Below are 27,558 nucleotides of genomic sequence, written 5' to 3'. Positions count from 1 at the left end.
GCTGGATAAAGGTGTTCTTTTGATTTTTTTTTGCGCACAAAAACTATTGTCGTCGCATTGTATGATTATTGTAGAGCCACTGTGGTGAGATAGACTTTGTAACGACGTTTTAAGTGCCTTTCATGGATCTTGGAAGTGTCAATGTACTGAATGCCAATGGAGGCCTGTGTGAAGCCTTTCTCAGCATCAGCTTTCAACTAAAATATCTTCATTTGTGTTCCGAATATGAACGGAGGTCTTACGGGTGTCCAACGACATGAGGGTGAGTAATTAATGACAGAATTTTCATTTTTGGGTGAACTAACCCTTTAACATGTAATTTTTAACATTAAAATTGGTGTATGAAAATGGTGAAGTTGTTTCAGTCCAGTAAATGTTTATCTTAAATTTACTTAATACAAATTATTAAAGATTTCTGAGCAAAAAAAGACTTTACTTGATAAAAAAAGTATGAACTACCAATCAGAAGACAGAAGGCATGAAGTAGATTGTGCACAACAGGTTTTTCAGCAAAGTTTTGGTCATATTGATAATTTATAGGCCCTAGAATTTGCGTATTAAATATGATACAGTAGGCCAATATATTTATAAATAGGTATTATACTTATTGTTCAACCAAATTTTACAAAGAATTTTAGTTGAGTTATGAGAGAATAAATGTTTAAAAGAATTGGCTAAAATGTTATAACACGCATTGCCAAACAAGCTTTCTTTTTTCAATGAATTTATACCCCCAGAGGGGCGACGTATCCTGGGGATACAAACATTAAAAAATAAAAGTCATGTTTAAAAAAACTAAATAAAAATATAAAAATCATGACATATTATTTGTGCCCTAATAAGATGAAAAATAGCAATAAATTAATTTTCTAATTTCTCTTTGGTCTTGCAGCAGGTTAATATGCCAGTAGCAGTGTTATTTTAGTAGCATTGAGATGCTCCTATATATTTGATTAATATTTTTAATGTTTAATCTTTAATTTTCTGTTTTAAGTTTGAGTAATTTTGTTGTGTTTTGGCATTTTTATTAGTTGTTTTTTGTCTGTCTTTTTTTTTTTTTTTTTTTTTTTTTTTAAGTTTTATTTTAGTTCAAGTGTATTTTATTTCAAGTAATTCAAGTTTTTGCATGGTTTTAGTTAAATATAATAACCCTGGTCAATAGGCAAGCATACATCACCATCTGCTGTTGTAAATGGGAAATGCATCCCGTCTGTAAACCAATGCTTTGTATAACCTAACCAACTGCTGAGTATTTTTGTGCTGATCTGGAGAGTCTCATTTTTTTTTCTTTGTAAAGTAAAGCTCATCTTTCTGTCTGTCGGTCAGTGTGTCCATCGAGATTTGGCTGCAAGAAACGTTTTGATCTGTGAGGGAAAACTGGCCAAGATCTGTGACTTTGGACTAGCCAGAGACATCATGCACGACAACAACTACATCTCCAAAGGCAGCGTACGTACTATGTAGATCCCTCAATAAACAAACACATTCATTCAAACATGCAGTAAATCACTGAAGTCATAGTTGTGATTTTAAAAAGAAAGTCCAACCCAGATTGCTGACTGAAGAGATGTGTGTGTTTCTCTGCAGACGTTTCTTCCTCTGAAGTGGATGGCGCCGGAGAGCATCTTTCATAACCTGTACACCACTCTGAGTGACGTCTGGTCTTACGGCATCTTACTGTGGGAGATTTTCACTCTGGGTGAGTAAAAAAACGTTAAATGTTAATCCCCATATAGAAGTGTACATTGATCAGGTTTCCTCTACTATATATTCCACCTGAAATGTGTATTGTGAGAAAGCATGGCGCTAGTAACAACAAGGTCATGAGTTCGATTCCCAAAGATGCATGATCGAAAAAATATATAGCTTGAATGCTGAAATCTGAGTGAACATGCACCATTGCTAAATTCTGCTATATATCCTAATCATTTGTTAACATGTATTCATTTCTTCAATGAGCTCATTGTTTCTGCCTTAATTTAATACATTGTTTAAATTAATACTTTGTTAGCTAACTGCGTGCATTTCTAAAATACATAATTTGACCAGTCACCTCTGATAACAGATCACTCTTAATTGTAATGTAGACACCCTCTAGCCATCCTAGTTTATATGATTATCTTCTTTCAGAAGAATACAATCTGAGTTATATTTAAAAAAAATCCTGTCTCTTCCAAGCTTTGTAATGGCAGTGAATGGAGGATGAGATTTTGAAGCCCAAAAAAACACATCCATCCATCATTAAAGTGCTCCACACTGCTCCGGGGGGTTAATAAAGGCCTTCTGAATCAGAAGTTCTGATGTATTTGTGTAAGAAAAATATCCATATATAAAACTTTACAAACTAAAATAACTAGCTCCCGACAGACGGCCATACGCATCAATTTACGGTGAAAGAGTGACCTCTGACCTGATGCATGATGTATTGACCAACGCGGAAGCGCAGAGGATAGAGCAAAACAAAACACCAGTCACGAATTAGAAGTCTAAAACGAGAATTTTTAAAGAGAAATGCCGGAAGATTTCGATATAAGAAAAGAGGAGCTTGAGTTTTTTGCCCAGCCCTATTTGTTTGAACCGTGAAAGGCTTTAGAACTTACGCTACCCCTACATCATACATCACGTCAGGGGTTACTCTTTTGCCGTAAGTCGACTTGCGTAGGCCGTCTGCCGGAAGCAAGTTTTTTTAGTTTATAAAGTTTTAAATCTGGATTTTTTTTTACACAAATGCATCGCTTTGCTTCAGAAGGCCTTTATTAACCACCCATGGAGCCATGTGGATATCTTTTATGATGGATGGATGCACTTTTTTCTTCAAAATCTCGTCCTCTATTCACTGCCATTACAAAGCTTGGAAGAGCAATAATATTTTATAACTCTGATCATGTTTGAATGAATGAAGAAAGTCGTATACACCTCGGATGGCTTGAGGGTGAGTAAATCATGGGCTTATTTTCCTGTTTGGGTGAACTATCCCTTTAACATTAATTAATACAAATACATTTATTCAGTGTTGGTTCATGTTAGCATTGAATAATACATTTACATTTAGTCATTTAGCAGACGCTTTTATCCAAAGCGACTTACAAATGAGAGCAATAGAAGCAACTAGAACAGTCAAGGGCAACAGTATGCAAGTGCTGTAACAAGTCTCAGTTAATCTAGCTCAGAACACACAGGACAGTTTTTTTTTTTTTTTTTTTTTTTTTTTTTTTAATAAATTAGACAAACAGAAAATGAATAGAATGATAAGTGCTATTCTTGATTGTTCAGGTGCAGCTGGAAGAGATGTGTCTTTAGGCGTTTTTTGAAAATGGTTACCGACTCGGCCGCACGAATTGAGATAGGCAGGTCATTCCACCAGGTGGGAACAGCCCAGGAAAAGCTCCGTGAGAGCGATTTCATGCCTCTCTGGTATGGCACCACAAGGCGTCGTTCACTAGCAAAACGTAAGTTCCTGGAGGGTGTGTAAGTCTGAACGAGCGAGTTTAGGTATATTGGTGCAGAGCCAGTGGTTGCTTTGAAGGCGAGCACCAGTGCCTTGAATTTGATGCGAGCAGCTATTGGCAGCCAGTGCAGACTGATGAAGAGAGGCGTGACGTGCGCTCTCTTCGGCTCATTAAAGACCAACCTCGCCGCTGCATTCTGGATCCGTTGCAAGGGTTTGATAGTGCATGCCGGAAGGCCCGCTAGAAGAGCATTACAGTAGTCCAGTCTGGAGAGAACAAGAGCTTGGACAAGTAGTTGTGTGGCATGCTCTGATAGGAAGGGTCTAATCTTCCTAATGTTGTATAATGCAAATATGCAGGATCGGGTTGTTGCAGTAATCAGTGAATTTTAGCTGATCATCAATCACAACTGCAAGGTTCCTGGCTGTCCTGGACGGAGTAATGGTTGATGAACCTAGCTGAATGGAGAGATGGTGGTGAAGTGCTGGGTTGGCAGAGACAACAAGAAGTTCTGTCTTTGCAAGGTTAAGTTGAAGGTGATGTTCCTTCATCCAGGCAGAAATGTCTGTTAGGCAGGCAGCGATACGAACACCAACCGATGGATCATCTGGTTGAAATGAGAAGTAGAGTTGAGTGTCGTCGGCATAGCAGTGATAGGAAAAGCCATGTTTCTGAATGACCGATCCCAGTGATGACATGTAGATGGAGAAGAGAAGTGGTCCAAGCACTGAGCCCTGGGGAACTCCAGTGGCTAGATGATGTGACTTAGACACTTCACCTCTCCATGACACCCTGAAGGACCTACCTGAGAGGTAAGACCTGAACCACTGGAGAGCAGTTCCTGAGATGCCCATCTTCATGAGAGTTGACAGGAGGATCTGGTGGTTAACTGTGTCAAAAGCAGCAGACAAATCCAGTAAGATAAGTACTGTGGATTTGGAAGCTGCTCTTGCCTGTCTCAGTGCCTCTGTAACCGAGAGCAGGGCAGTCTCAGTTGAGTGACCGCTTTTGAAGCCGGATTGGTTGATGTCCAGGAGGTTGTTCTGTTCAAGAAACGTAGACAGCTGGTTAAACACCACTCGCTCAAGTGTCTTTGCAATGAAAGGAAGAAGGGATACCGGTCTGTAGTTTTCTAAAAGTGCTGGGTTTAGAGAGGGTTTCTTAAGCAGTGGGGTTACCCGAGCCTGCTTAAATGCTGTGGGGAAGGTCCCGGTGTGAAGAGAGGTGTTGACAATGTGAGTGAGTGCAGGAGTAACAGAAGAAGAAATGGCCTGAAGGAGGTGGGTGGGGATAGGGTCAAGCAGACAGGTAGTGGGATGATTGGATAGGATGAGTTTGGAGACATCTGCTTCAGAGAGCAGAGAGAAGGAGGGGAGCGTGTGCGTGATGGTTGTTGAGATGTGTGTGTCAGTTTGTGGTGTGGAGAATTGACTGCTGATGGAGGAGGTTTTGTTTATGAAAAATGATGCAAAGTCATCAGCTGTAAGAGTTGATGAAGGAGGGGGAGGAGGAGGACAAAGGAGCGAAGAGAATGTTTTGTAAAGTGCACGAGAGTCAGAGCAGTTGTTGATTTTGTTGTGGTAGTATGTAGTTAACATAATATTAACAGATACTTTTGATTTGAATAATGTTGAAGAATAATGCATGCTTTTGAAGTATTTTCAGTGTTAGCTCATATTAACTAATGTAACTAACAAATGTAAAGTGTTACCAATCCTTTCATAAAGCATGTTTGCTGTTCTTTTATAAGAGATTATAAACAATCCATTTTAAGCAGCTCACTGGTGAATTAGCAAAAACTGCTTTTACAAATACAGGATATTTCCTGTTTTATGTGAGCTTGAAGTGAAATGAAAAGCTCTCTTTATTGGTGATTTTGTGGCTGATTTTGCAGGAGGAACCCCGTATCCAGACCTGCCGATGAACGAGTTGTTTTACAGCGCTCTGAAGAGAGGTTACCGCATGGCCAAACCCTCGTACGCCCACGAAGACATGTATGTTTGCACTTCACTCACTACTGCCATGAATCACAATTAAATAAACATAGGCTTGCATGCTTATTATTGCATTTATCCTTGTTTTATATATTCATACAGTAAATAAGATTGTGCTCAGTAACAGTTTAAATCACAGCCATTGAGCTTCTGGGAATTTCTGGTGACATCTCTAAATGAATGTGACGGTGGTGGTGACGATGGTCAGTTTGGATTGAATGCTGATGGTTTGTTCCTCTGCAGTTATGAGGTCATGAGGAAATGTTGGGATGAGAAGTTCGAGAAGCGTCCGGAGTTCTCCTTTCTGGTGCACACGATGGGGAACATGCTCTCAGACGGATATAAAAAGGTTTCCTTTATGTTCCTTGTTTTGTTTCCATGGTTTAATCATAGATTGCAAAGAAATTCTAATTGTAATATTCCTAAAATTTATTTCTCTGTCATTTTGTGGTAAGTCCCTTGGCTCATGTACTTTCTAAAATCACACAAAGCAAAAGGAACACTCAGAGAATCGTCAACATTAAGCAAAATTTTAACTAAAATGCATAAATAATCTTAAAGGGATAGTTCACCCAAAAATGAAAATTAGCCCATGATTTACTCACCCTTAAGTCATCCTAGGTGTATATGACATTCTTCTTTCAGATTAATTAAGTTATATTAAAAATGTCCTGGCTAATCCAAGCTTTATAATAGCAGTAATAGTTGCTCTGGTTTTGAAGTCCAAAAAAACTCATCTGTCCATCAAATAACGTGCTCCACGTGGCTCTGGGGTGTTAATAAAGGCCTTCTGAAGCGAATCGATGCGTTTGTGTAAGAAAAATATCCATATTTAAACTTTATCAAGTAAAGGTCCAGCCGATCGCCTTCCGTGGAAAAGTGTTGAAAGTGCCTTCTCGCAATTCAAGATGCGTACGTGACGTCTGACGAGTGTATCTGGTTGCGTTAGTCTTTTGATCGATTGAATACCGAAGGCGAGCTGCCGAAACTTTACTTTAAAAAGTTTTAAATATGGATATTTTTCTTACACAAACGCATCGATTCGCTTCAGAAGGCCTTTATTAATCTCCCGGAGCCATGTGGAGCACGTTATTTGACGGACAGATGCATTTTTTTATGGACTTCAAAAACAGAGCAACAATTACTGCTATTATAAAGCTTTGATTAGCCTGGACTTTTTTTAATATAACTCCCGATTTTATTCTTCTGAACGGAGAATGTCATATACACCAGGGCTCCGAACCGGTTCAAGGAACGAAAACGAAAACCGGAAACGAACGAAATTTTAAGAGGAACAAAAAAAGAAAACGAAATCAAAATCAATTTGAATCGTTCTGAACAGAAACGTTAATTTGAAATGACCATTAACCGGTTAATAACGTTATTTTATCGTTCTCTTTAATATTTTAATTTGGCAGTGACCAATCATGAAATGAGTAGCTACAGCATGTGACGTTGACGGATCAAGCGTGAGTGAAATGCCCGCGCAGCAGTCATCTATGAATCTACCGTCAGTGCAGAGCGCGCATTTTCATGCCTCAAGTACATTTCTTTCCCCACTGAGGTCATCAATGAAAGCGCAGGTATTGGAGGACATTATTTTTGAACGTTTAAATAAGCAGTACGGACTTTAAGCTCAAATAGACTGATTTAGGCTAGTTTATGGATTCCGTTTAAGCCTATCCAAGTAGGCTATAGCATCTATCAAACATTTTTCCTATAGTCTTTCAGATTGCCAATATAGGTCAATGTTTTCTATAGACGGTTGATGCTTCGGTATGTTATATTGCATTAAATGATCAAGCTTTATTAGCTGACTGATTTTGATTATGTGATGCAAGGACGTGTTGCGCAGTGTTTGCTTTGAAATTAGCAGTTGACGGTGCATTAATGGTTATCCAGTTTATTTATTCTTTATTTATACATTTTTTAAAACAAGTCGTGTTGAAAAAAAGTTATGTAACGTTACAAAGAATGTTATCACTCTTCTGAAAAGAATTAGGCATAAGAGGCCACTTTCGATTGTCTAACGCTCCAAAACAGGTCCGCTGTTTATGCTTTGTAATTAATGCATGTATTTCTGTTGTGGTTTTAAAAATGTTATGAAATAAATATTCAAGTTGAATTACCATGCGTTATATTATTATTGAGTGAAAATAAGTCTATTTATACATATTTGTTTAAAGTATAGGCTAAATTAAAATAACGTTATTAACCGGTATTTTTTCAAATCAAACCGTTTTCGGAACAGTAATTTTTATTGAGGAACGCAAAAACGGAAACGCTATAATATCGATTCTGCTCGGAGTGAACCGATTTATATTTTTTTCCATTTTTAAGCCCTGATATACACCTGATGACTTAAGGGTGAGTAAATCATGGGCTAATTTTAATTTTTGGGTGAACTATCCCTTTAAGAATGAGTGCACATTTTAATACATTTTAAAGGAACACACTGACTTTTTGGGACTTTAGCTTATTCACCATATCCCCCAGAGTTAGATAAGTCCATAAATACCATTCTCATCTCTGTGCGTGCCATAACTCTGTCTGACGCACCCACCGCTAGCTTAGCTTAGCACAAAGACTGGAGGTAAACGGCTCCATCTAGCCTACTGCTCAATAAGTGACAAAATAACGGCAACATTTTCCTATTTATATGTTGTGATGTGTATAGTTACATCGTGTACTAAGAAAATGAAAATTTGCGATTTTCTAGAGACCGATATGTCTAGGAACTATTCTCTCATTCCTGCGTAATAATCAAGAAACTTTGCTGCCGTACCATGGGTGCAGCGGCGCAATGATATTACACAGCGTTAACTTCCGTCAACATCCCCAACGTGACAACCTGCTTGCACAGAGAGCATGCTGGGGACTATTTTCAGGAGTCTTAGTACACAATGTAACTATACACATCACAACATGTAAATAGGAAAATGTTGGCATCATTGGTGAGCATTAATGGCTTCAAACATTAAAATATCTGAATTATTCCAAACGTTTGGGTGGTTGTGTCCTCTGAATTCTTATCTTCTTCATGAAAGCATCATCATCATCAACATCCTCTATCCCTCAGAGATACTCTCAGGTGAGCGACAGCTTTCTGAAGAGCGATCACCCTGCGGTGGCTCGCGTGAAGCCGCATGTCCCCTCTCCGTTCCCGGGTGCCTTCTCTGTTCAATCTCCCACCTCAGATGAAACCCCAAACCCGACCCCACGTCCGCAGGCCGACGGAGAGGACGCAGAAGCTCCGCACAACGAGTACATCATCCCCATCCCCGACCCCAAGCCAGAGGAGGAGACCCAGGACGGGCCGGTGCTGACGGAAATCCCCTCGAGGTAACACTTCCTTTGTGATCAAAAATAAATCAGACCATTATAAACCACAGAGGATGAAGGAAAGATGAGACATTACCTCTTCCTCTTCCATACAGAGGGGATCACTTCTGTTTTTTTGTTTTTTTTTAAATGCATGAATAATCTGGTCATCTGTGCAAATCGGAGCGATTTTTTTAATGTGAGATTGAGAGCCTGTACTTTTATGGTATAAATACACATTTTCAAACTTAAAATAGCAAGAAATATATAAAATGTAAAATAAATACATGCAAACTAAATAAATACATAATTCAATTATACATACAGTGGCCAAGTGGCATGCATTCACGGAATAAATTTGTTCAGTTCAATATTTTTTTTAATAATAAATATGTATATAATATAACTTAAAATTATAAAATATAAAGGATATAAAAAAATAAAAAGGATGCATATTATATAATATAAATATATAATTGTAATTTGAAGAAGTGTATATTTATTTATTTTACATATATAAATTACATATGTATTCATGGTATAAAGGTATTTAAACGTATACGTGTAAATAATTATATAATATGATATGATGCAATATAAATTATATTTATTATAAATAATATATAATAGTTTGATGAAGTGTATATTTATTTGTTTATTTCGCTTTATTTGACATTTATTATTAGACATATACATTCATTGTATATATTTGTTCAATGTGTGTTTAATATTTTGAATAATTATAATACTAATTTATATATACCGTGATGATAAAATTATAAAATTTAAAGGATCTATAATATATAATATAAATAATATATATATATATGACTTTGCAACAATACTGAGCTAATTATTCCTTTCTAAAGAATTTCCAAATTGTGAACAGCACCCCCTGGAGGTTCAAAGTTCATGTGTGTGATGTTAATCTCTCTCTCTCTCTCTCTCTCTCTCTCTCTCTCTCTCTCTCTCTCTCTCTCTCTCTTCAAAAGCTCCCTAAGTTCTGATGAGGAGACAGTCTCCATGGAAACCCCGAGTACAGAACCCGAGCGGGAGGAACTGCTGCCAGAACATTCTGAAAGTCCAGAAGTGGAGGAGAGCTTCCTGTGACACATTTCTACTTCCTGTCATCATTAAGTAATTTTAATGTGCATTTTGAGCAGATTTTTTTACAAGTTGTATGCATCAATTCAAAAGAAATGTTCATAAATGCATCAGAATGATATGCTAGACTTCTTCATGTGCTCTTAAAGGACCGTCTGTGAAGGTTGAGGCTTTTTTTTTTTTATTAAAGTGGTACAATGCAGTATTATAAACTGCAGAAGGCAACGCTACAATCAGCTGATACTGTACATTAGCTGTGTTATTCAAAAGGTACACAGAAATATGATGTATTACGTTATAGAGGGTTTTTAATTTTTACTTTGTTCAAATCATTCTCTGCTATTTTGAACATTATTGAAAAAATTAAGTGCATATTTGATTTCTGTATTCAGGCAGCGGCCTGTGACTTTTGATTTTTAACCATTTTTTGTAAAGATTCTTGTAGCAAACTTGCACTTTAATGTTTATGAGTAGTTGAAGCAAATAGATTATACACACATATGTGATTGTTTATGATTCTGTAAAGGGAACCAACGCAGAACAGAAGACTGTTTTTCTTTAGCATGGATATTGCAGCTACACTGCAAAAATTCTTACTTAGTATAGTCTTGTTTTCCAGTACAAATATATAAACATTCTTAAATCAACATTTACTTGTGAAGCAAAATGACTAAAGATTTTAAGGGCCCTATCATACACCCAGCTCAATGTGACGCCAGACGCAAGTGTTTTTTGCTAGTTTCAGCCCAGAGCTGTGTTCAGGCGCATTGTTGGTGCGTTGCTATTTTGAGGAACTGAAAACGAATATTTTTTTTTTTTTAAAGGGCACGTTAGTAATATGTGCCTGTAGACGGGTGCACAACATGCATACACTCGGCTTATTACACACACAGGGATGCGCAGCAGCTCACAAACATTTTTAAATATTAAAAATAAAAGGATTCCTCTCTGGAGAAGCATTCAGTCTTTCCACTCGCAAATTCCACCATGTAAATAGCGAATCCGCCATGGCGTGAGCGCAACTGGCTTTTAAAGGGAATGGGAGATGAGACTGTGATTGGTTTATTGCACGTTACAACCAAAACACACCCATGATGACTCATTAAGAGACTAGGTACAACCCTTTTGGACCATGCGCCTGGTGCGCTGACAATTTTTTTTCGTCATTAAACTAGCAAAAATGGATTCGGACACACCCTAAGTGCGCCCCATGCGCTCAGATCGTTAAAATAGGGCCCAGAGTCTTGTTTATTTGAGAAGCAAAATGACATATTGTCATATTGCATCTTGTTTTCTGAAAAATGTATTAAGTAAGTTTATGCTTAAAACATGTTTTTCGGCAAAAACGAATTTTGCTTTCCGGTAAATGTATCTTGATTTAAGAATGTTTAGATATTTCTACTGGAAAACGACAACAATACTGATGAAGAACGTTTTTTTGTACAGAAGCTGTTGAATGTGTCATTTATAATAACGGTATATCTGTATGACTCACGGTACATTAGAATCAAAATAGTCAATTCATCAAATTACTAGCAGTCCAATAACACTTCCACTCAATCTTTGAGTACTTAGATTGAACTTTTTCATGCAAACATGTAACATACCCAGAGTTTGAGAAGGTGTTCGTGTGGCTTCATTTTGTCTTATCTTGTTTATTCTTCATTGTCTTGATTATAACAATTGAAGTGTATGTATGTATGCACAAGGCCTTATTAAATTGCACATTTCAATACATATATAGCATAGTAAAGTTACACACTCCAAGGTACCAAAGCTTTATGTATGTTTACAAGTATATTTTTGTATAGATATTTTGTACATTGCTCTTTTACACATTATATGTATGATAAACAATAAAAAGCTGTGATAAAGTCTTTAATAATATGTCTGTTGTTCTTTTAAGCCCCAGAACAACAATATAAGTGGTTGCTCTTTCACGGCTCAAGAGAGCTAATGGAGATATTAGTTACACCCGACAGTATCAACTTTGCCCCAGAAACAACAGACTTCAGCAGAAGTCTCCTTTTGCTCTTAATTTAGCGTTATTACAGTCTCTAAAAAACAGTGTTGATAAAACGTATCGGTTTATCGTAACTCATTAGTCAACATTAGGGTTATTACAGTTATAAGCATATTTGTTCATCGAAATAAATCTGAAATGAAATTGAAATTTTGGCTTTGCAGCTAACTGAAATAAGTTTATGTTTAAGCACTAAACATATACTTGGAAATAACTGTGTTCATAAAGGGATGGACATGGTCAGCAACAGTACTCAGGTAGGCTGTGGCGTGTAAACAATGCTCAATTGGTACTAAAAGGCTCAAAGTGTACCAAGAAAATATCCCACACCATTACACCACCAGAACCGATGATACAAGACAGGATGGATCCATGCTTTCATGTTGTTTACAGCAAATCCTGACTCTAACATCTGAATGCTGGAGCAGAAATCGAGACTCATCAGATCAGGCGACGGTTTTCCAATCTTACATTGTCCCGTTTTGGTGAGCTTGTGTGAATTGCAGCCTCAGTTTGCTGTAGCCCATGATCTGCTTCAAGGTTTGACTTGTTGTGCGTTCAGAGATGCTCTTCTGCAGACCTTGGTTATAACAAGTGCTTATTTCAATTTCTGTTGCTTTTCTATCAGCTGAACCAGTCTGGCCATTCTCCTCTGAACTCTGGCATCAACAAGGCATTTTCCCCCACAGAACTGCCGCTCACTGGATATTTTCTCTTTTTTGGCCCATTCTCTGTAAACCCTAGAGATGGTTGTGTGTGAAAATCTCTGTAGATCAGCAGTTTCTGAAATACTCAACTATCTGGAATAACAACCATGCCACATTCAAAGTCACTTATATCACCTTTCTTCCCCATTCTGATGCTCAGTTTGAACTTCAGCAGATCTTCTTGACCATGTCTACATCTCAATGTGCATACTATCCATCCAGCATAGTATGTGACATTAGTAATATTCAATACTATTTAGGGTGGATAGTATGCACATTGGGATGCAGGGCATGTTCACATGCCTAACCGCATTGAGTTGCTGCCATGTGATTGGCTAATTAGAAAATAGCATTAACGAGGATTTGAACAGGTTAACTTAATAAAGTGGCCGGTGAGTGTATATTAAAGGGAGAGTTCACCCAAAATTTTAAATGATCCCATGATTTACTCACTCTCAAGTCATCCTAGGTGTATATGACATTCTTCTTTCAGACAAATACAATCCGAGTTATATTAAAAATGTCCTGGCTCTTCCAAGCTTTATAATGGCAGCCCAAAAAAGTGCATCCATCCATTATAAAAGTAATCCACAGGGCTCTGGGGGGTTAATAAAGGCCTTCTGAAGCGAATCGATGGGCTTGTGTAAGAAAAGTATCCATATTTTAACGTTATAAAGTAAAATATCTAGCTTCGGTCAGGCCTCCTTCCGTATTCAACTGGCGATAAAACTGCTGCGACGTGGACGTCAGACAAGCGTAAGCGTTTTGAAGTGCGAAAGGCATTACATTTTCTTCGTAAGTTGAATATGGAAGGTGGTCCGCCCGGAAGCTAGATATTTTAGTTTACAAGATATATACTTTATAAAATACTGCTCCGTTCAATGTATGTAATGGAGTTAGACAGGGAAGCATTTTGTCTCCCTTTCTTTTTGATGTTTACATGGATGATTTATCGAAGCTGCTAAATGGCTGTGGAACAGGTTGTATGGTTGGTGATATGATTATCAACCACTTGATTTACGCGGACGATTTGGTGATTTTTAGTCCATATACTGCTGGTCTTCAACAGTTACTGAAGGTCTGCTCTCAATATGGCACAGACTTTGACATTAAAGGGATAGTTTACCCAAAAAAATTGTTTTATGTTTATCTGCTTACCCCCAAGGCATCCAAGATGTAGGTGTTTTTGTTTCTTCAGTAGAACACAAATGAAGATTTTTAACTCCAACGTGGGATAGTCGTATAATGCATGTCATTGGGGATATTTTAGAGTATGAGAGCAAGGAGAGTAAAAACACATAGACATACGAATCCTTATTAAACCATGCGGCTCGTGGCGACACATTGATGTCTTAAGACACGTAACGATCGGTTTCTGCGAGAAACCGAACAATATTTATGTTATTTTTTTACCTCTTATCAGACGAATGTCATCTAGTATTCCCTGCGCCATAACTTCAACGAATAAGGTCAAAATTTTGCCGCGATCAAAGGTATAAATGCATAGATGCCTCATTCAACCGATCCGCGCAGGCACTAATGAGGAATCTATGTACATATATCTATGATCGCGCCGGCATTTTGCATGTATTTTGATCTTATTCGCCGGAAGTGATGGCGCGGGGACAGCTGATACAGAGCCATAGAAAAAATGAAATACATTTTTAAATATGGATATTCTTACACAAACGCATCGATTCACTTCAGAAGGCCTTTATTAACACCCCGGAGGCGCGTGGAGCAGTTATTTGACGGACATATGCATTTCTTATGGACTTCAAAAACAGAGCAACTATTACTGCTATTATATAACTATTACTGCTTGGACTAGCCAGAACATTTTTAATATAACTCAGATTTTATTCGTCTGAAAGAAGAATGTCATATACACCTCGGATGACTTGAGGGTCAGTAAATCATGGGCTAATTTTCATTTTTGGGTGAACTATCCCTTTAAACATAATGCAATGAAGAGTAATATTACGCTTGTCAGGAGTAAGGAGAACAGGAATCTGTCATTTCCTGAATTCTCTCTGTCTGGTATTGTTCTTAAAGTGTGTGATGAGGCTAAATACAAAGGACATTACATAACTGATGACCTGTCTGATGACAGGGACATTTTTAGACAGTGTCGTATGATGTATGCACAAGCTAATATGTTGATCCGCAAATTTAGAGTATGTGCTCAGGATCTGTGAAGACTACACGTTTTAGAGCATTTTGTACCCCTATGTATAATGCCCATTTGTGGCTCTGTTACAGAAAGAGCAGCAGAAACTCAATGTAGCACATTATATTATAATGATGGAATGAGGCTGCTACTTAAAGGTGCACTATGTAACTTTTCCGTCCACTAGAGGTTGCTTGTTCAAAACAAAGGCGTAGTTTGATGACACCAAGTTTGAGCACAGAATCTTGGGACATGTGGTCTTCACCTCACAGCCAGTGGAAAAGAATCGGAATAGGACTCGGGCAGAAATCATGTTCATGGATGTGATTATTAACTAGGGTTGGGTACCGAAATCCGGTTCCAATATGGCACCGGTACTTATATAACCGGTATGTACCGGACCGAATCAGAACGCAGATTTCGGTTCCTCATTTCGGTGCCAAAATTCAAACGTGCTTTCGCGCTTTGGCTGAGCCAGAGACAGACGCTCAGCGCTGGTCACATCACAACTCATGACAACTATTCAGTGTTTTCAACGACATCATGTTTATTTCAGGTTTCAGACATTTAAATGCTCATAAGTAGGCTACTAGCAAAAAACACACCCTGATGTCTATGAAAGCGGCAATGACAATCCTTTCAGACGATTATAATTTGACTAACGTTACATGTTTTATTCACATCAGATACATGCACATTATATAGTAACTATAGCGTTTACTCTGTTCTTCTTCCAGTTCACTGGTCACTTACTTTCATGTATTTCGTGAGACGAGAATGCTCTCAAGTGTTGTAAATCCGACAGATCCGATTCTGAGGCGCAAACTAACATGGCGCCGCCCATTGCGCTTTATAGATCAACTAACACACATTCACTCACACAATTTGAAGAAGTTTGTGAATATTTTGAATAAAAAGAAAAAACGAAATAAACCCGATACAGCTGAGCTGTCAGCGCTATTGCGGCTGCTGTGTGTCATGTGAGAAACATGACGCATCGCCATGGAAACATTAAGACGATGCGTTCTAAAATATTTAGCCAGAGAATATGATCATATTTCAAAAAAGAGCTGAAGCTCGAAGCTTGTTAGTAGCATACCAAGAATACAGACTACTGCTGTTATTATTGTAATTAAGAGTTATATTAGGCTTGTTGTAGTTGGGTTAGGTGGCTTAGGTTTTACTGTGAATTTGTAAATAAGTCAATTATAATTTGTAAATAAGTAAATTGTGTTTTGTATTTATTTATATTCATACATTAAAGTATACATTAAACTTTTAATAAATGGTTCAATTTAAATAAAAAATAAATAAATAAAAAGCCATTTAATGTCATCCACCTCGTTTTGTGGCCTTTTTTTTAAAAAAAAGTATCGGTTCAGGCACCGTTTAGGCACCGGAACCATTTTAAAAGTATCGGTTTGGCACCGGAATCGAAAAAAACCCAAACGATACCCAACCCTATTATTAACGTTACTGTATGAAGCAGAGCAGGACCGAGTGTTGTGGAGCTGAGGAACCGCTGGAGCGATTGTTAATAAGATGAAGGCAACACACGCCTCACGAGCAGCGGGACTTTTATTATGCCACAGTCGCTGGCGCCATTTCTGCTTTTCTGGTCATGAGTATGAGGTAACGCAGCTCTGTTTATCATATTAGATACATTTGAGTGTGTTGAAAATTAAGTTATGACTTTACTCTGTGCGTTCGCTCGGCGGCTGCTGTGACGCTTGTTACACACTGCAGTGAGAGTGAAGCGTTTCTGTAAAATAAAACCGTAAACCGAGGGTAACGCAGATATGACGCAATCGACAGGCGACTCCCTCAAATGTCCCAGTTCCTTGGGTAAAATAGCAATTTCTTACGATTTACAAATCGTTGGAAACATTTGGGATATTGTAAGTACTCAACTGAACAAAATAACACCTGGCCTAGTGGTTTTTGGATATTTTACTGAAAATGTTTTACATAGTGCACCTTTAAGGTGTTGGAGCAGTGCGAGTCAGATGTTTGTCAGTGTTGGTGTGCCCAACTGCTCTGCAATGTTGCGCAATATCATGTACAGGTCACAGGTGTATGTGTAGGCTAACTGATTCTGCAAATAGTATAATTTTAACACTGACGAACCCAACACTATAAGTTTAGTCAGATTCTTCTCCAGTATGTGGAACCACTGGCATTTTAGTTGATATGCAAATATGTGATATTGTGTTTTTTGGGGGGGTTTTTTAAATCATGGGATCATTTTCATTTTTGGGTGAACTATCCCTTTAATAATAATATAGTACTAAAATAACACAGCTGGACATTTCCAAAAACGAACAAAATCTGTCAAACTAATACTGTAATGTTTTAGGCAAATACCAGTAGGCTACTGATTTGTCATCATGATCTGTATAATCTGATTTCAGTACATCATACTGAAGACCTTTCAGATTTTGAGTTTAAATGAGTGCACTAAAAAAAATTATGTGGTCCTATTTCCTTCTGCAAACCCTCCATATAGTCCAAACAAAAGCAACTGGAGAAAAGCCATAAAGTGAACAAAATCAATTATCTTTTCAGTCGGGTGGCAAATACTGCAGTCTTTCTTCTTGTGATATTAAAAGAAGCTGTTGATGGGCTGTTTTTCACATGTAAACAATGATGTTCACCGCACTGATCATGAGGCTGTCCGAACACTGGCGGGTTTTGTTCAAGAGGTCACGGACAGACTCCCATAACTCCCGCAGTACTCAGCGCTCAGGACTCAGCATTCGTCTCAGTTGAGTACCGCGGTGAAGATGGAAATCAGCTCAGCTTCTCAGCTTCTCAGCTTGAGCTTCAGTCTGGAGTGACACGCAGCTGAAGGTTTCTCATCCGGATCTGATTCGTTGGAGCTTCACTGAAACTCAGGTAATCCTTTGTTTTTTGTCGCGCTGTCCCCCCTAAAAAACCTTACTCGGTAGGCTATGTATATTTTGCTTGTCTTTTTTTAGCAAAAAATATCTAAACGTCCTCAAGATACACACTTGAGATGCAAAATACGATATTAAGTTGTGTTTTCCGATTAAATGGTCAAAATTAAGTGAGTTTATGCTTAATAGGTTAAATTTGTGCTTAAAACATTAAAACATATGTTCATAGTGTAAGAAAAACTTGCTTTCCTTTGGAATTAAGTTTATATTTCTTACCCCCGTTTTTTAAGCATCAACTCAATTAATAAAAGCACTTAATATAAACTTTTTGTTCCTCGTTATTTTAAAGTGACGAAATCAAGAATTTTGTATTTGTAACCAGCCATGATTATGAAAGAACGCGCCTGGAGTCTGTTGCTATAGCAACGCGACTTTCACTCGCTTCTGACAGATAAACAAACAGTGTGTTTTTATTGCAGTGCTGTTGTTAATGTTGTGGTTATTTCAGCCATCAGTTTCTACATATTTAAATATTTATTTTTCATTCAACGGAACTGTGCGGACGCATTTAAGACAGACATTGTGTTTTTGCTAAGTCCCAAATGCACGTCCTTGAATGAGCGATGTTTTACTTCTGTTTCCGTTTCAGGTGCGGCCAAAATTAGTTTTGGAAAACTTCACATTTTGACCAAAAAATTTGTTCTAATTGTATCCGAAAATCTCACAGCCCCCGCTGTCAAATATTGTGATTCACTTTGTGAAGCAGGCTATTAAATCGAGACTCCGAGACCCACAGAATGACATATTCATTTGTGAATTCGTCTGATCTAGAAGATTAAATTTACAGTAGCAAACTACTCAGTGATTCAATGGTACGAACATAGCGAGTTAAGTTTAAAACACCTGAATTTGTCTTAGGTTAAGTGTGCTCTAGATTGAGCTCAACCTTATTTGTGTGGCATTAGACACCTCTCTTTTACAGTTTTGTAACTGGATTGATGACATTCTCTCTCATGTATGCCTATGAAAGGCGAATTAGCCAATCAGAGTAAGTGGGGGGCGGGGTGACACGTGCAGCCCGGCCCAAGGTACAGCCCCTCCCCGATCGGCAGGCTGCAGCCAGGTGTACTTGGAGAGAGTTCCACCAGGTGGGAACGGTCCAGGAAAAGGTCAGTGATTTTGTGCCTCTTTGGGATGGCACTACGAGGCGTCGTTCACTTGCAGAAGGCAAGCTTTTGAGGGTGCGAGTTTAGGTATATTGTAGCAGAGCCTGGTAGCTTTGTAGGCAAGCTCCAGTGCCTTGAATTTGATTCGAGCGGCTGTTGGCAGCCAGTGCAAACTAATGAAGAGAGGTGTGACGTGTGCTCTCTTCGGCTCGTTGAAGACCACCCTCGCCGCTGCATTCTGGATCAGTTGCAAGGGTTTGATAGTGCATGCCGGAAGGCCCGCTAGAAGATCATTAGGCTACAGTAGTCCAGTCTGGAGAGAACAAGAGCTTGGACCAGGAGTTGTGTGGCCAGCTCTGATAGGAAGGGTCTGATCTTACTAATGTTGTATAGTGCAAAAATGCAGGATCGGGCTGTTGTAGTAATGTGGTCAGTGAATTTTAACTGATCACCAATCACAACTCCGAGGTTCCTGGCTGTCCTTTATGCTTAAAATAAATATAAAATGGGGTCAGAAAAATTAGTGTTTTCTCTTTGAAGGCAGAAGTTTTCTCTTTTTTTCTTGTTTTACCCTCCTGGGAGTTTTTCAAAGTTCAAAGTTTTTTAATTTTGTATTTTTTATTCATGTCATTACATTGTTTAGAGCATAAGAAACAAATTTATATTTTATTCATATGTTATGATATGTCCTCTGTAGTTGACACCAGGAAAAAATAAAATGACATGAAATTGCATGTATATAGGCAAAGACAATGGGATTTATTTTTCCTTCACCAATCTATTTTTAGGTTTCAGGTTTTTTTTTTTAAACAAACTTTGTTTAAAGATGATTCTGAACTATGTTATGAAAGGTATAACGAAATGCATTGATATACCATTTTACTTTATCCAATATGTGGGTAAAATGGCCATACTTGGATTTTCCCATTCAATACAATGTATCTATACACTGCATCTAATTTGCATATTAATGTGCTCTTGGTGCAACATGTCATGAAAAAAGAAGTGTAATAATGGGAGTAATAATTGGCAACATTTTCATATCTAATATTTCATATTCACGTTTGTCTCCAAAATGCCTAGTAAACATGATTTAAGTCCTGGTGTCCTCTACGTGTCCTTTATGAAATCAATGCCCTGTTTTGTAACAGAAAGTCATATTTTGTTTAGAAATCCCATAACACTTTCCTGAGATGTTGATTTATAACAAACGATTTGAAAATTAATCCGATTTAAATTATAATTAAAAAATATTATCATATTTCCATAAGAGTGCTAAACATTAATGTCAACCGTTTTTAAAGACCAAGAAGTTGCTGTCCTGGTGAAACCTTCAAACATTTGGTATCTATGCAAAGCCCCGAATGTGCTCTTTACAGGACATCCAGACTGTGACATGTGACATAAATGATGTCAGAGAAATTCACTAAAATATAATGTCCACTACAGTGGACACAAGTCTATTCCTGGGTCCCAGGAGGTTTTAATCATAAACTCACAAAATGTTGGTGTCTTTTTCCAGAAAACAAGACTTAATATCTTAAGTTATTTTGTGTTTCAAATAAATGCATCTAGATATTTGTACTGAAAAACAAGACAAAATCTTTTTTGCAGTGCATGATTTTGCAGAAATGGTTTATTGAGATTTTGATGAATAATCAACATCGTTTTTGTACACACTAATAGACTTTATCTTCACCAAATGTTTATTTTTAATTCCATTTCTAGGATTATTGCTCAGTCAGCTGATTTCCCTCTGTTGTCATATCCTGTCAGACAGAAATGAGAAGTCTGTGTTGAAGGACCAAAGGATCAGTCCTTATTTCCTCTAAAAGACACTGAAGACTGATAAACTTTTGAACAGGAGCCGCTCTGAGATGTTTGCGGTCCTGTTCGCCTGCGGGATCCTGTACGGGATCGGTCAAGCTCAGGGTAAGAGTCTCAACATATACATTACGGTAATCCAGCAGGGAAGAAAAAATGACAGATGAAATCTATTTAATATCTCAATGATTTATCTTGCATCTCAGATGTTTCTCCTGTCAAACGTCACAGTAATCTCACATTTGTTTTAGAAGAGATCTAAAAACTGCTAGAATTTACATAGACACCAAAGTCTGCAGTCAGAAGTCATAATATGAAGTCAAACAATTATCATCAGTTGATCTGATATGCTTCTTGCATTCATTTAATATCTCTGATATTCTTACTGTTGACTCATGTGTTTGTGTCTAATAAGCAATTGTAGGAGAAACATCTGAAACAAATTTGATGAAATGAGACTTAACTGAGATCTCCGTTTAATCTTCTGGACTATGAAACGTCAGCTCGTTTTCCAAAATGTGTGATGCTGTGTGAAGAATTTTGGTTTGGTTTTAATATTGATCTGGTTCTTGTTTCTCAATGTTTCTCTCACACATTCGATTGTGCATGAAATTAGGTCTGAGCTGGATTTGAAGAAGTGTCATGTGACCAGTGCTGATGGATTTTGGTTTAATGTAGTTCTTTTGAGAATTGGACTGAAGCGCACTTACTTCATTAAAAAAACATTCTTAAATCAAGATATGTTTGCTTGAGATGCAAAATATTATATATTTTTTATATGAATTGATCAAAATGTAATGGTTTTATGATTAATTAAGAACAAATCTAATAATATCAAATATACAAATATATATATTTATTTTACACACCCTGTTGGCAGATATTTGTTATTGTTTTAAGCATAAACTCTTTAAAATAAATGTTCTTTATTGGCATTGATGGTTCCATGAAGAACCTTTAACATCCATGGAACTTTTCCATTCCACAAAAGTTTCTTAATGGTGGAAAAAGGTTATTTTTAGAACATTTCACCAAAATATCCTTTGGAAAAATATACTAAATGGTTCTTCAATGGCTTCACAGCGAAAACCTTTTGAAACCTTTATTTTTAAAGGGATAATTCACCCAAAAATGACTTTGTCATCATTTACTCACCCTCAAGTTGTTCCAAACCTGTATGAATTTCTTTCTTCTGTTGAAGATATTTTGAAGAATGTCGGTAACCGAACAGTTGACGGTAGCCATTGACTTCCATAGTAGGAAAAAACAAACAATGGAAGTCAACTGTTTAGTTGTCAACATTCTACAAAATATCTTCAACAGAAGAAAGAAATTCATACAGGTTTGGAACACTTGAGGGTGAGTAAATAATGACAACATTTTTATTCTTTGGTGAACTATCCTTCACTGTAAACCCGAATAAGTTGGCAAAATTTCAGTTGCATCAAAATTTGTAAGCTAAGAAATTCAAAGTTTAAGTAAGCACAAAATGAAGATTTTTTAATTGGTACTCGTGCATTTTAATTGCTCTTAACTTGAAATATTTAAGTAAGCTAACTCAAAACTCATATTTCACTTAATATGATTATGTAATGTCAACTTAAATATTTTTGTAGTGAAAACTTGGCAAGCTTTAACTAGCTAATTCAATAAATGCTAACTTACTAATTAGTAACAATGCTTTGAAAAAACCCAACATATTAGCATAGCTAAACATTAAACACTACTAAGGGCCCTATCATACAGCAGGTGCAATGCGGCGCCAAGTGTTTTTTTGCTAGTTTCAGCCCAGCGCAGTTATCATTTTCATGTCATGCACCACATTGTTTAAATAGCAAATGCATTTGTGCCCATTTGTTCACCCATGGGCGTACTGGTCAATTGGTTTATTGCATGTTACGCCCAAAACACACCCATGACTCATTAAGAGAATAGGGACAACCCTTTTTGACAATGCGCTTGGAGCCCCAACCATTTTTCTGGTCGTTAAACTAGTAAAAGTGGACCTATGCCATGTGCTTTAGACCATGCACTAGATCATTAAAAAAGGATCCTAAATCTCCAATTTAACATTAACCGTGCACAAAAATATAACACTTAATTTTAGCATTTACTCTCCCTTTCGATAGCCATGGCAAAGCATGCTGAGAGATTGAAATCCCAGCCCAGTTTCAGTTCAATTTAAAGTTTGTCTAAATTAAAAGAAATAAGTTCATAAAACTCAAAACTGAAACAATTCAGATTACTTAAAATGTGCCAGTTTTGTGAACTCAAAAAAGAAAGATACTCATAAAACTTAAGCTGATTGAACTAATTTGATTAATTTAAGTTTACCCTCCTCAAACCAATTAATTATTTTGAACTTCTTTTTGTCTTAAGTCATTTTGCATCTTGATTTAAGACTGTTTTGATACTTGCACTAGGAAGCGAGACAAAAACATTGAGGAAGAACATTTCGTTGGTTTTCAAGAAGATGCAGATGGTAAATTAGTTGTTGATTGATGTTAAATTCTCAGTGTATCGTTGAAATGAGTTTGAATAAAACACACAAAACACAAACATTGAGCTTGTGCCGATAAATGATGGAAAGAGACACAGTTTCTCAGTGTTTTATTGTTAGACATGCAGATCTTAAACATTCCAGTCCATGCGTCAATGTGTAAAGCAGAAGTGAGAGAAGGATCGGGATGTTTGGGGCTGATTGCGCAGTGCAGACTTTTCATCATGTTGTCTCACTAAACACACACACACACACACACACACTGATTTTGCTTCTCTTCTCATTACTTCACCCCTCATATCAGCACTTCTCATTACTTTACCCCTCATATCAGCACATAGGATGAACCGTGTCTTATTGGTGTGACCTGTGTTTCAGTTTCAAAGAAGCGTGTCATATTCAGTCACACTTTAGTTTAGGTTCCAATTCTCACTAATAACTACCTATTAACTATGAATTTTGCCTCAATAAACTCCTAATTACTGCTTATTAATAGTTAGTAAGAAGGGCTTGACGTATATTTTTTTTGCTCACCAGCCACTCTGGCTAGTGGTTTTCACTGGCCACAATTTTGACATCTATATCCTGGGGAAAAACTGCCATATACGTAGATATTTTTAATATTATCTCATAATTTGGCAGCAGGTGTATTAGGCTGCTCTTACTTTACGACCTGACGCACGGATCCATTATACTGTTACACATGAATTTTCTTTCTCAACTGTTTACATTCACTTAAATCAGAAATGACTGTGTTTACTTGAATACTTGCCTAGACGGGCATTTTGGCATTATTGTGTGTGTATTTGACTGCTAAATTCTTAAAAGTCTTATATTTTCTCTTTTTAGGTTTTTTTGGAGTAACATCTAAACTTAAAGGGTTAGTTCACCCAAAAATAAAAATTCTGTCATTAATTACTCACCCTCACGTCGTTCGAGACCCGTAAGACCTCCGTTCATATTCGGAACACAAATGAAGATATTTTTGTTGAAAGCTGATGGCTCCATTGGCATTCAGTACACTTATACTCCCAAGACGGATAAAAGGCACTCAAAACATCGTTACAAAGTCCATCTCACCACAGTGACTCTACAATAATCTTACGATGCGACGACAATAGTTTTTGTGCGCAAAAAAAATCAAAATAACACCTTTTTCCAACTTGTTACTGCCTTCCGTGTGTGCCTCCACGACGCATGCGCGAGAATATGACGCAGATCCGGCGTTCGGACAGATGACCCAGAAGTGATTTGTTTACAATCAGAGGAAGACGCGCGTATCTCAGCTGTTGGATTCTACATTGATCGTGCTTTAGGTCTCGGCGTAGTGCTCAAAATGGGGTTAGAGTGTGCATTTCATGGAATCCCGAGCCCCGGCGCTACGTCATATTCTCGCGCATGCGTCGTGGAGGCACACGCGGAAGGCAATAACAAGCTGGATAAAGGTGTTATTTTGATTTTTTTTGCGCACAAAAACTATTGTCGTCGCATCGTAAGATTATTGTAGAGTCACTGTGGTGAGATGGACTTTGTAATGACATTTTAAGTGCCTTTTATCGGTCTTGGGAGTATAAGTGTACTGAATGCCAATGGAGGCCTAACTGAAGCCTTTCTCAGCCATCAGCTTTCAACAAAAATATCTTCATTTGTGTTCCGAATATGAACGGAGGTCTTACGGGTCTCGAACGACATAAGGGTGAGTAATTAATGACAGAATTTTCATTTTTGGGTGAACTAACCCTTTAACCTAAACAGGGTTACTAATGTAGTGTTACTAAGATGTTAAAAGCACATTTGTAACATCTTACTAACTCTATGAAGCCATATTAGATACACAAATTTCTAAGGCCTCTAAATGATCAACATGATAAAAACTTTGCTGACAAAACTGCTGCACACAATCTACTACATGCCTTTTGATTAACTTTTTTTAGCGAGTAAAGGGTCTTTTAGGATAATTGTTCAAACGTCACTATGTAATACGTCAATACGTAATATGAATATTGTTAGTAATGTTTCAAATCGGACACTTACTGGACTGAAGCAACTTTTTATTTGATTATCTAAACATCTTTTTTTTTATCATGTTAAAATGTATCAAATATGATCCATCAGGCTTTTTAAGGAAGGTTTATTTGTTCTTCTCTTAATTATCATTGTATTGCATTGCATTATATGTTTTAAAAGTAAAACATTATAATATTATTGTATTATATTTTGTCTAGAGGTTTATTAAACTATTACATTTTTTAAAAAGTGATTTTTCTGACTGTTATTTCCCTTCTGTGTATTGATTGGCAGGTTGGTCTGAACCGCGGATCAGACTGAACTATGGTGCTTTGGAAGGCACCGATGTGATTCTCAGCTCCGGTTCTCCTCTTTATTTGATCTGTGAGGGTGATGGCCCAGTCACGTGGCTTCCACCACTGGCCAGATACAAACGTTACATCTCAAAAGAAGTCGGAAACATCCGGAGTTTCCGTGTGGAAAAAGCCACGGTGCATTTTACAGGAACATACAAGTGCGACTATATGAACGGAAATTATTCAAACATGTCGTCTTCTGTTCATGTGTTTGTCAGGGGTGAGTGAGCAATCTCTTTAATTTCTCCTTCTCAACGTAACACTTTATAAATGCATAAATGCTATTTTTAATAGTATTTTTCTCTTGATTTCCAGTTCAAAAATATAAACATTCTTAAAGGGATAGTTCACCCAAAAATTTAAATTCTATCATTTACTCACCGCCTCAAGTTGTTCCTAACCTGTATGAATTTCTTTCTTTTGTTAAACACAAAAGAAGATATTTTGAAGAATGTCAGTAATCAAAAAGTTGATCGGTCCAATTGACTTTTAGATTTTTCCATACTATGGCAGTCAATGGTAGCCTGGTCCTACCAGACTCTCGTACATTTCATTTGTACAGTGAGTCTGGCCATTCTCCATTGACAAGCGTTAACTTCCTTGAAGGCGGGTTGAAATGTAAAACTATTGGATCTGCACAGAGCCACACTGGATATGCCATAACCAATCGCTAACGTTTGGTTGTGACGCATGTCATCTCAAACTAGCGCACGACATCAACGTCATCGTTCTCAGCCACTCCCTCTGTTCGCTGATTGGACCGGTTAAAATTTGACCGTTGAAAACCAGAGAGTATACCGCAATCCCAGACGGAGTACTGAAAGAAAATGAAAATTGAGCGGAAGTATGTAGGAGGGACGAGCCAGGCTAAGTCAATGGGGCCCATCAACTGTTTGGTTACTCATATAAAGGATGACAAAATTTACATTTATGGGTGAACCATCCCTTTAAATCAAGATGGTAGTGGTTAAAGATCTGGTCTGGTGACTGGTGAAGTTGAATGTTCAATAACATGTGAAACCGCATCTGTGTTGGTTACAGATTCCCGAGCTCTCTTCGTTTCACCGGGTTTGCCTAAGCCACTGGTGCCTACAGAAGGTGACGATATGTTGCTCCCGTGTCTTCTGACCAACCCCGACGCCACAGACTTCACACTCCGCATGGATAACGGCTCAGCAATGCCTTATGGCATGAACGTGACCTTCGACCCCAGAAAAGGTGTCCTGATTCGCAACGTTCAGCCTGGATTCACCGCCGACTACATTTGCAGTGCTAGAATTGGAGGGGTTCAGAGAGTGTCAAAGATATTCAGAGTAAACGTCAGGCCAAGTGAGTTTTATTTGAAGCCGCTGTGCTTACACAGCAAAAAAAAAGTATTTCTTGTCTTGTTTTTCAAATATGTTGTACATATATTTATTTTTTTATATCAAGATACGTTTATTTAAGAAGCAAAATGACTTAAGATATTACATGTTGTTTACTGAAAAATGTGAGTGTATGCTTAAAACTAAATATCTGTCAGTAAGAACACTCATCTTCTTTTCCTTTTGAATTAAGTTTATTTTTTCTGACCCCTCTGGCAGAGATATTGTTTTCAAATGACAAAAACTCCAGTTTTTCAGAATAGGAATAAATTGATACATTTTGTAATTTTGTGATTTGACACAACAGTTCCAAAGATAAAAATAGAACTGTAGAACAGAGTTTCCCAACTTTGAGTTGGAGTTCATTAAAAGCTAATAATCAATTAAATCATACAAATGTTAAATTAAAATAAATAAATATATTATAAAAAATTATTTTATGTGTTTATCTGCATGTCATTAAACTGACATCAGAGAACATGTGAATGTGTTGGTAAATTATTTAAATATTAACTTAATATTTAAAGGGATAGTTCACCCATAAATGAAAATTTGATGTTTATCTGCTTACCCCCAGGGCATCCAAGATATATGTGACTTTGTTTCTTCAGTAGAACACAAATGAAGATTTTTGCATGCATGTGAATGGTGACAAAATCTATGAGAGTAAAAAAAA

General features: G+C 37.3%; 2 protein-coding genes across 4 annotated transcripts in view; both read left to right on the top strand.

Moving 5' to 3' along the window:
• Positions 1 to 11,748, top strand: part of pdgfrb (platelet-derived growth factor receptor, beta polypeptide) — an 80,190-nt gene extending 68,442 nt beyond the window's left edge. For all 3 annotated transcript variants that reach the window (XM_079839628.1, XM_079839626.1, XM_079839627.1), the window contains 6 exons: positions 1,327 to 1,449; positions 1,588 to 1,699; positions 5,344 to 5,443; positions 5,687 to 5,792; positions 8,523 to 8,785; positions 9,757 to 11,748. In XM_079839628.1, coding sequence (XP_079695754.1) covers positions 1,327 to 1,449; positions 1,588 to 1,699; positions 5,344 to 5,443; positions 5,687 to 5,792; positions 8,523 to 8,785; positions 9,757 to 9,874 — 822 coding nt within the window. In that variant the 3' untranslated portion in view covers positions 9,875 to 11,748. The remainder of the gene's footprint in view (positions 1 to 1,326; positions 1,450 to 1,587; positions 1,700 to 5,343; positions 5,444 to 5,686; positions 5,793 to 8,522; positions 8,786 to 9,756) is intronic.
• An 8,893-nt stretch (positions 11,749 to 20,641) lies between these two features.
• Positions 20,642 to 27,558, top strand: part of csf1ra (colony stimulating factor 1 receptor, a) — a 30,650-nt gene continuing 23,733 nt past the window's right edge. Inside the window, exons 1-3 of the mRNA XM_079839385.1 lie at positions 20,642 to 20,763; positions 25,457 to 25,738; positions 26,560 to 26,847. Coding sequence (XP_079695511.1) covers positions 20,709 to 20,763; positions 25,457 to 25,738; positions 26,560 to 26,847 — 625 coding nt within the window. The 5' untranslated portion in view covers positions 20,642 to 20,708. The remainder of the gene's footprint in view (positions 20,764 to 25,456; positions 25,739 to 26,559; positions 26,848 to 27,558) is intronic.

Source organism: Gobio gobio (genome assembly GCF_949357685.1).
Source record: "Gobio gobio genome assembly, chromosome: 16".
Taxonomy (NCBI): Eukaryota; Metazoa; Chordata; class Actinopteri; order Cypriniformes; family Gobionidae; genus Gobio; species Gobio gobio.
Note: the sequence above shows the minus strand (reverse complement) of the source record. Positions and strands in the feature narration are given on the sequence as shown.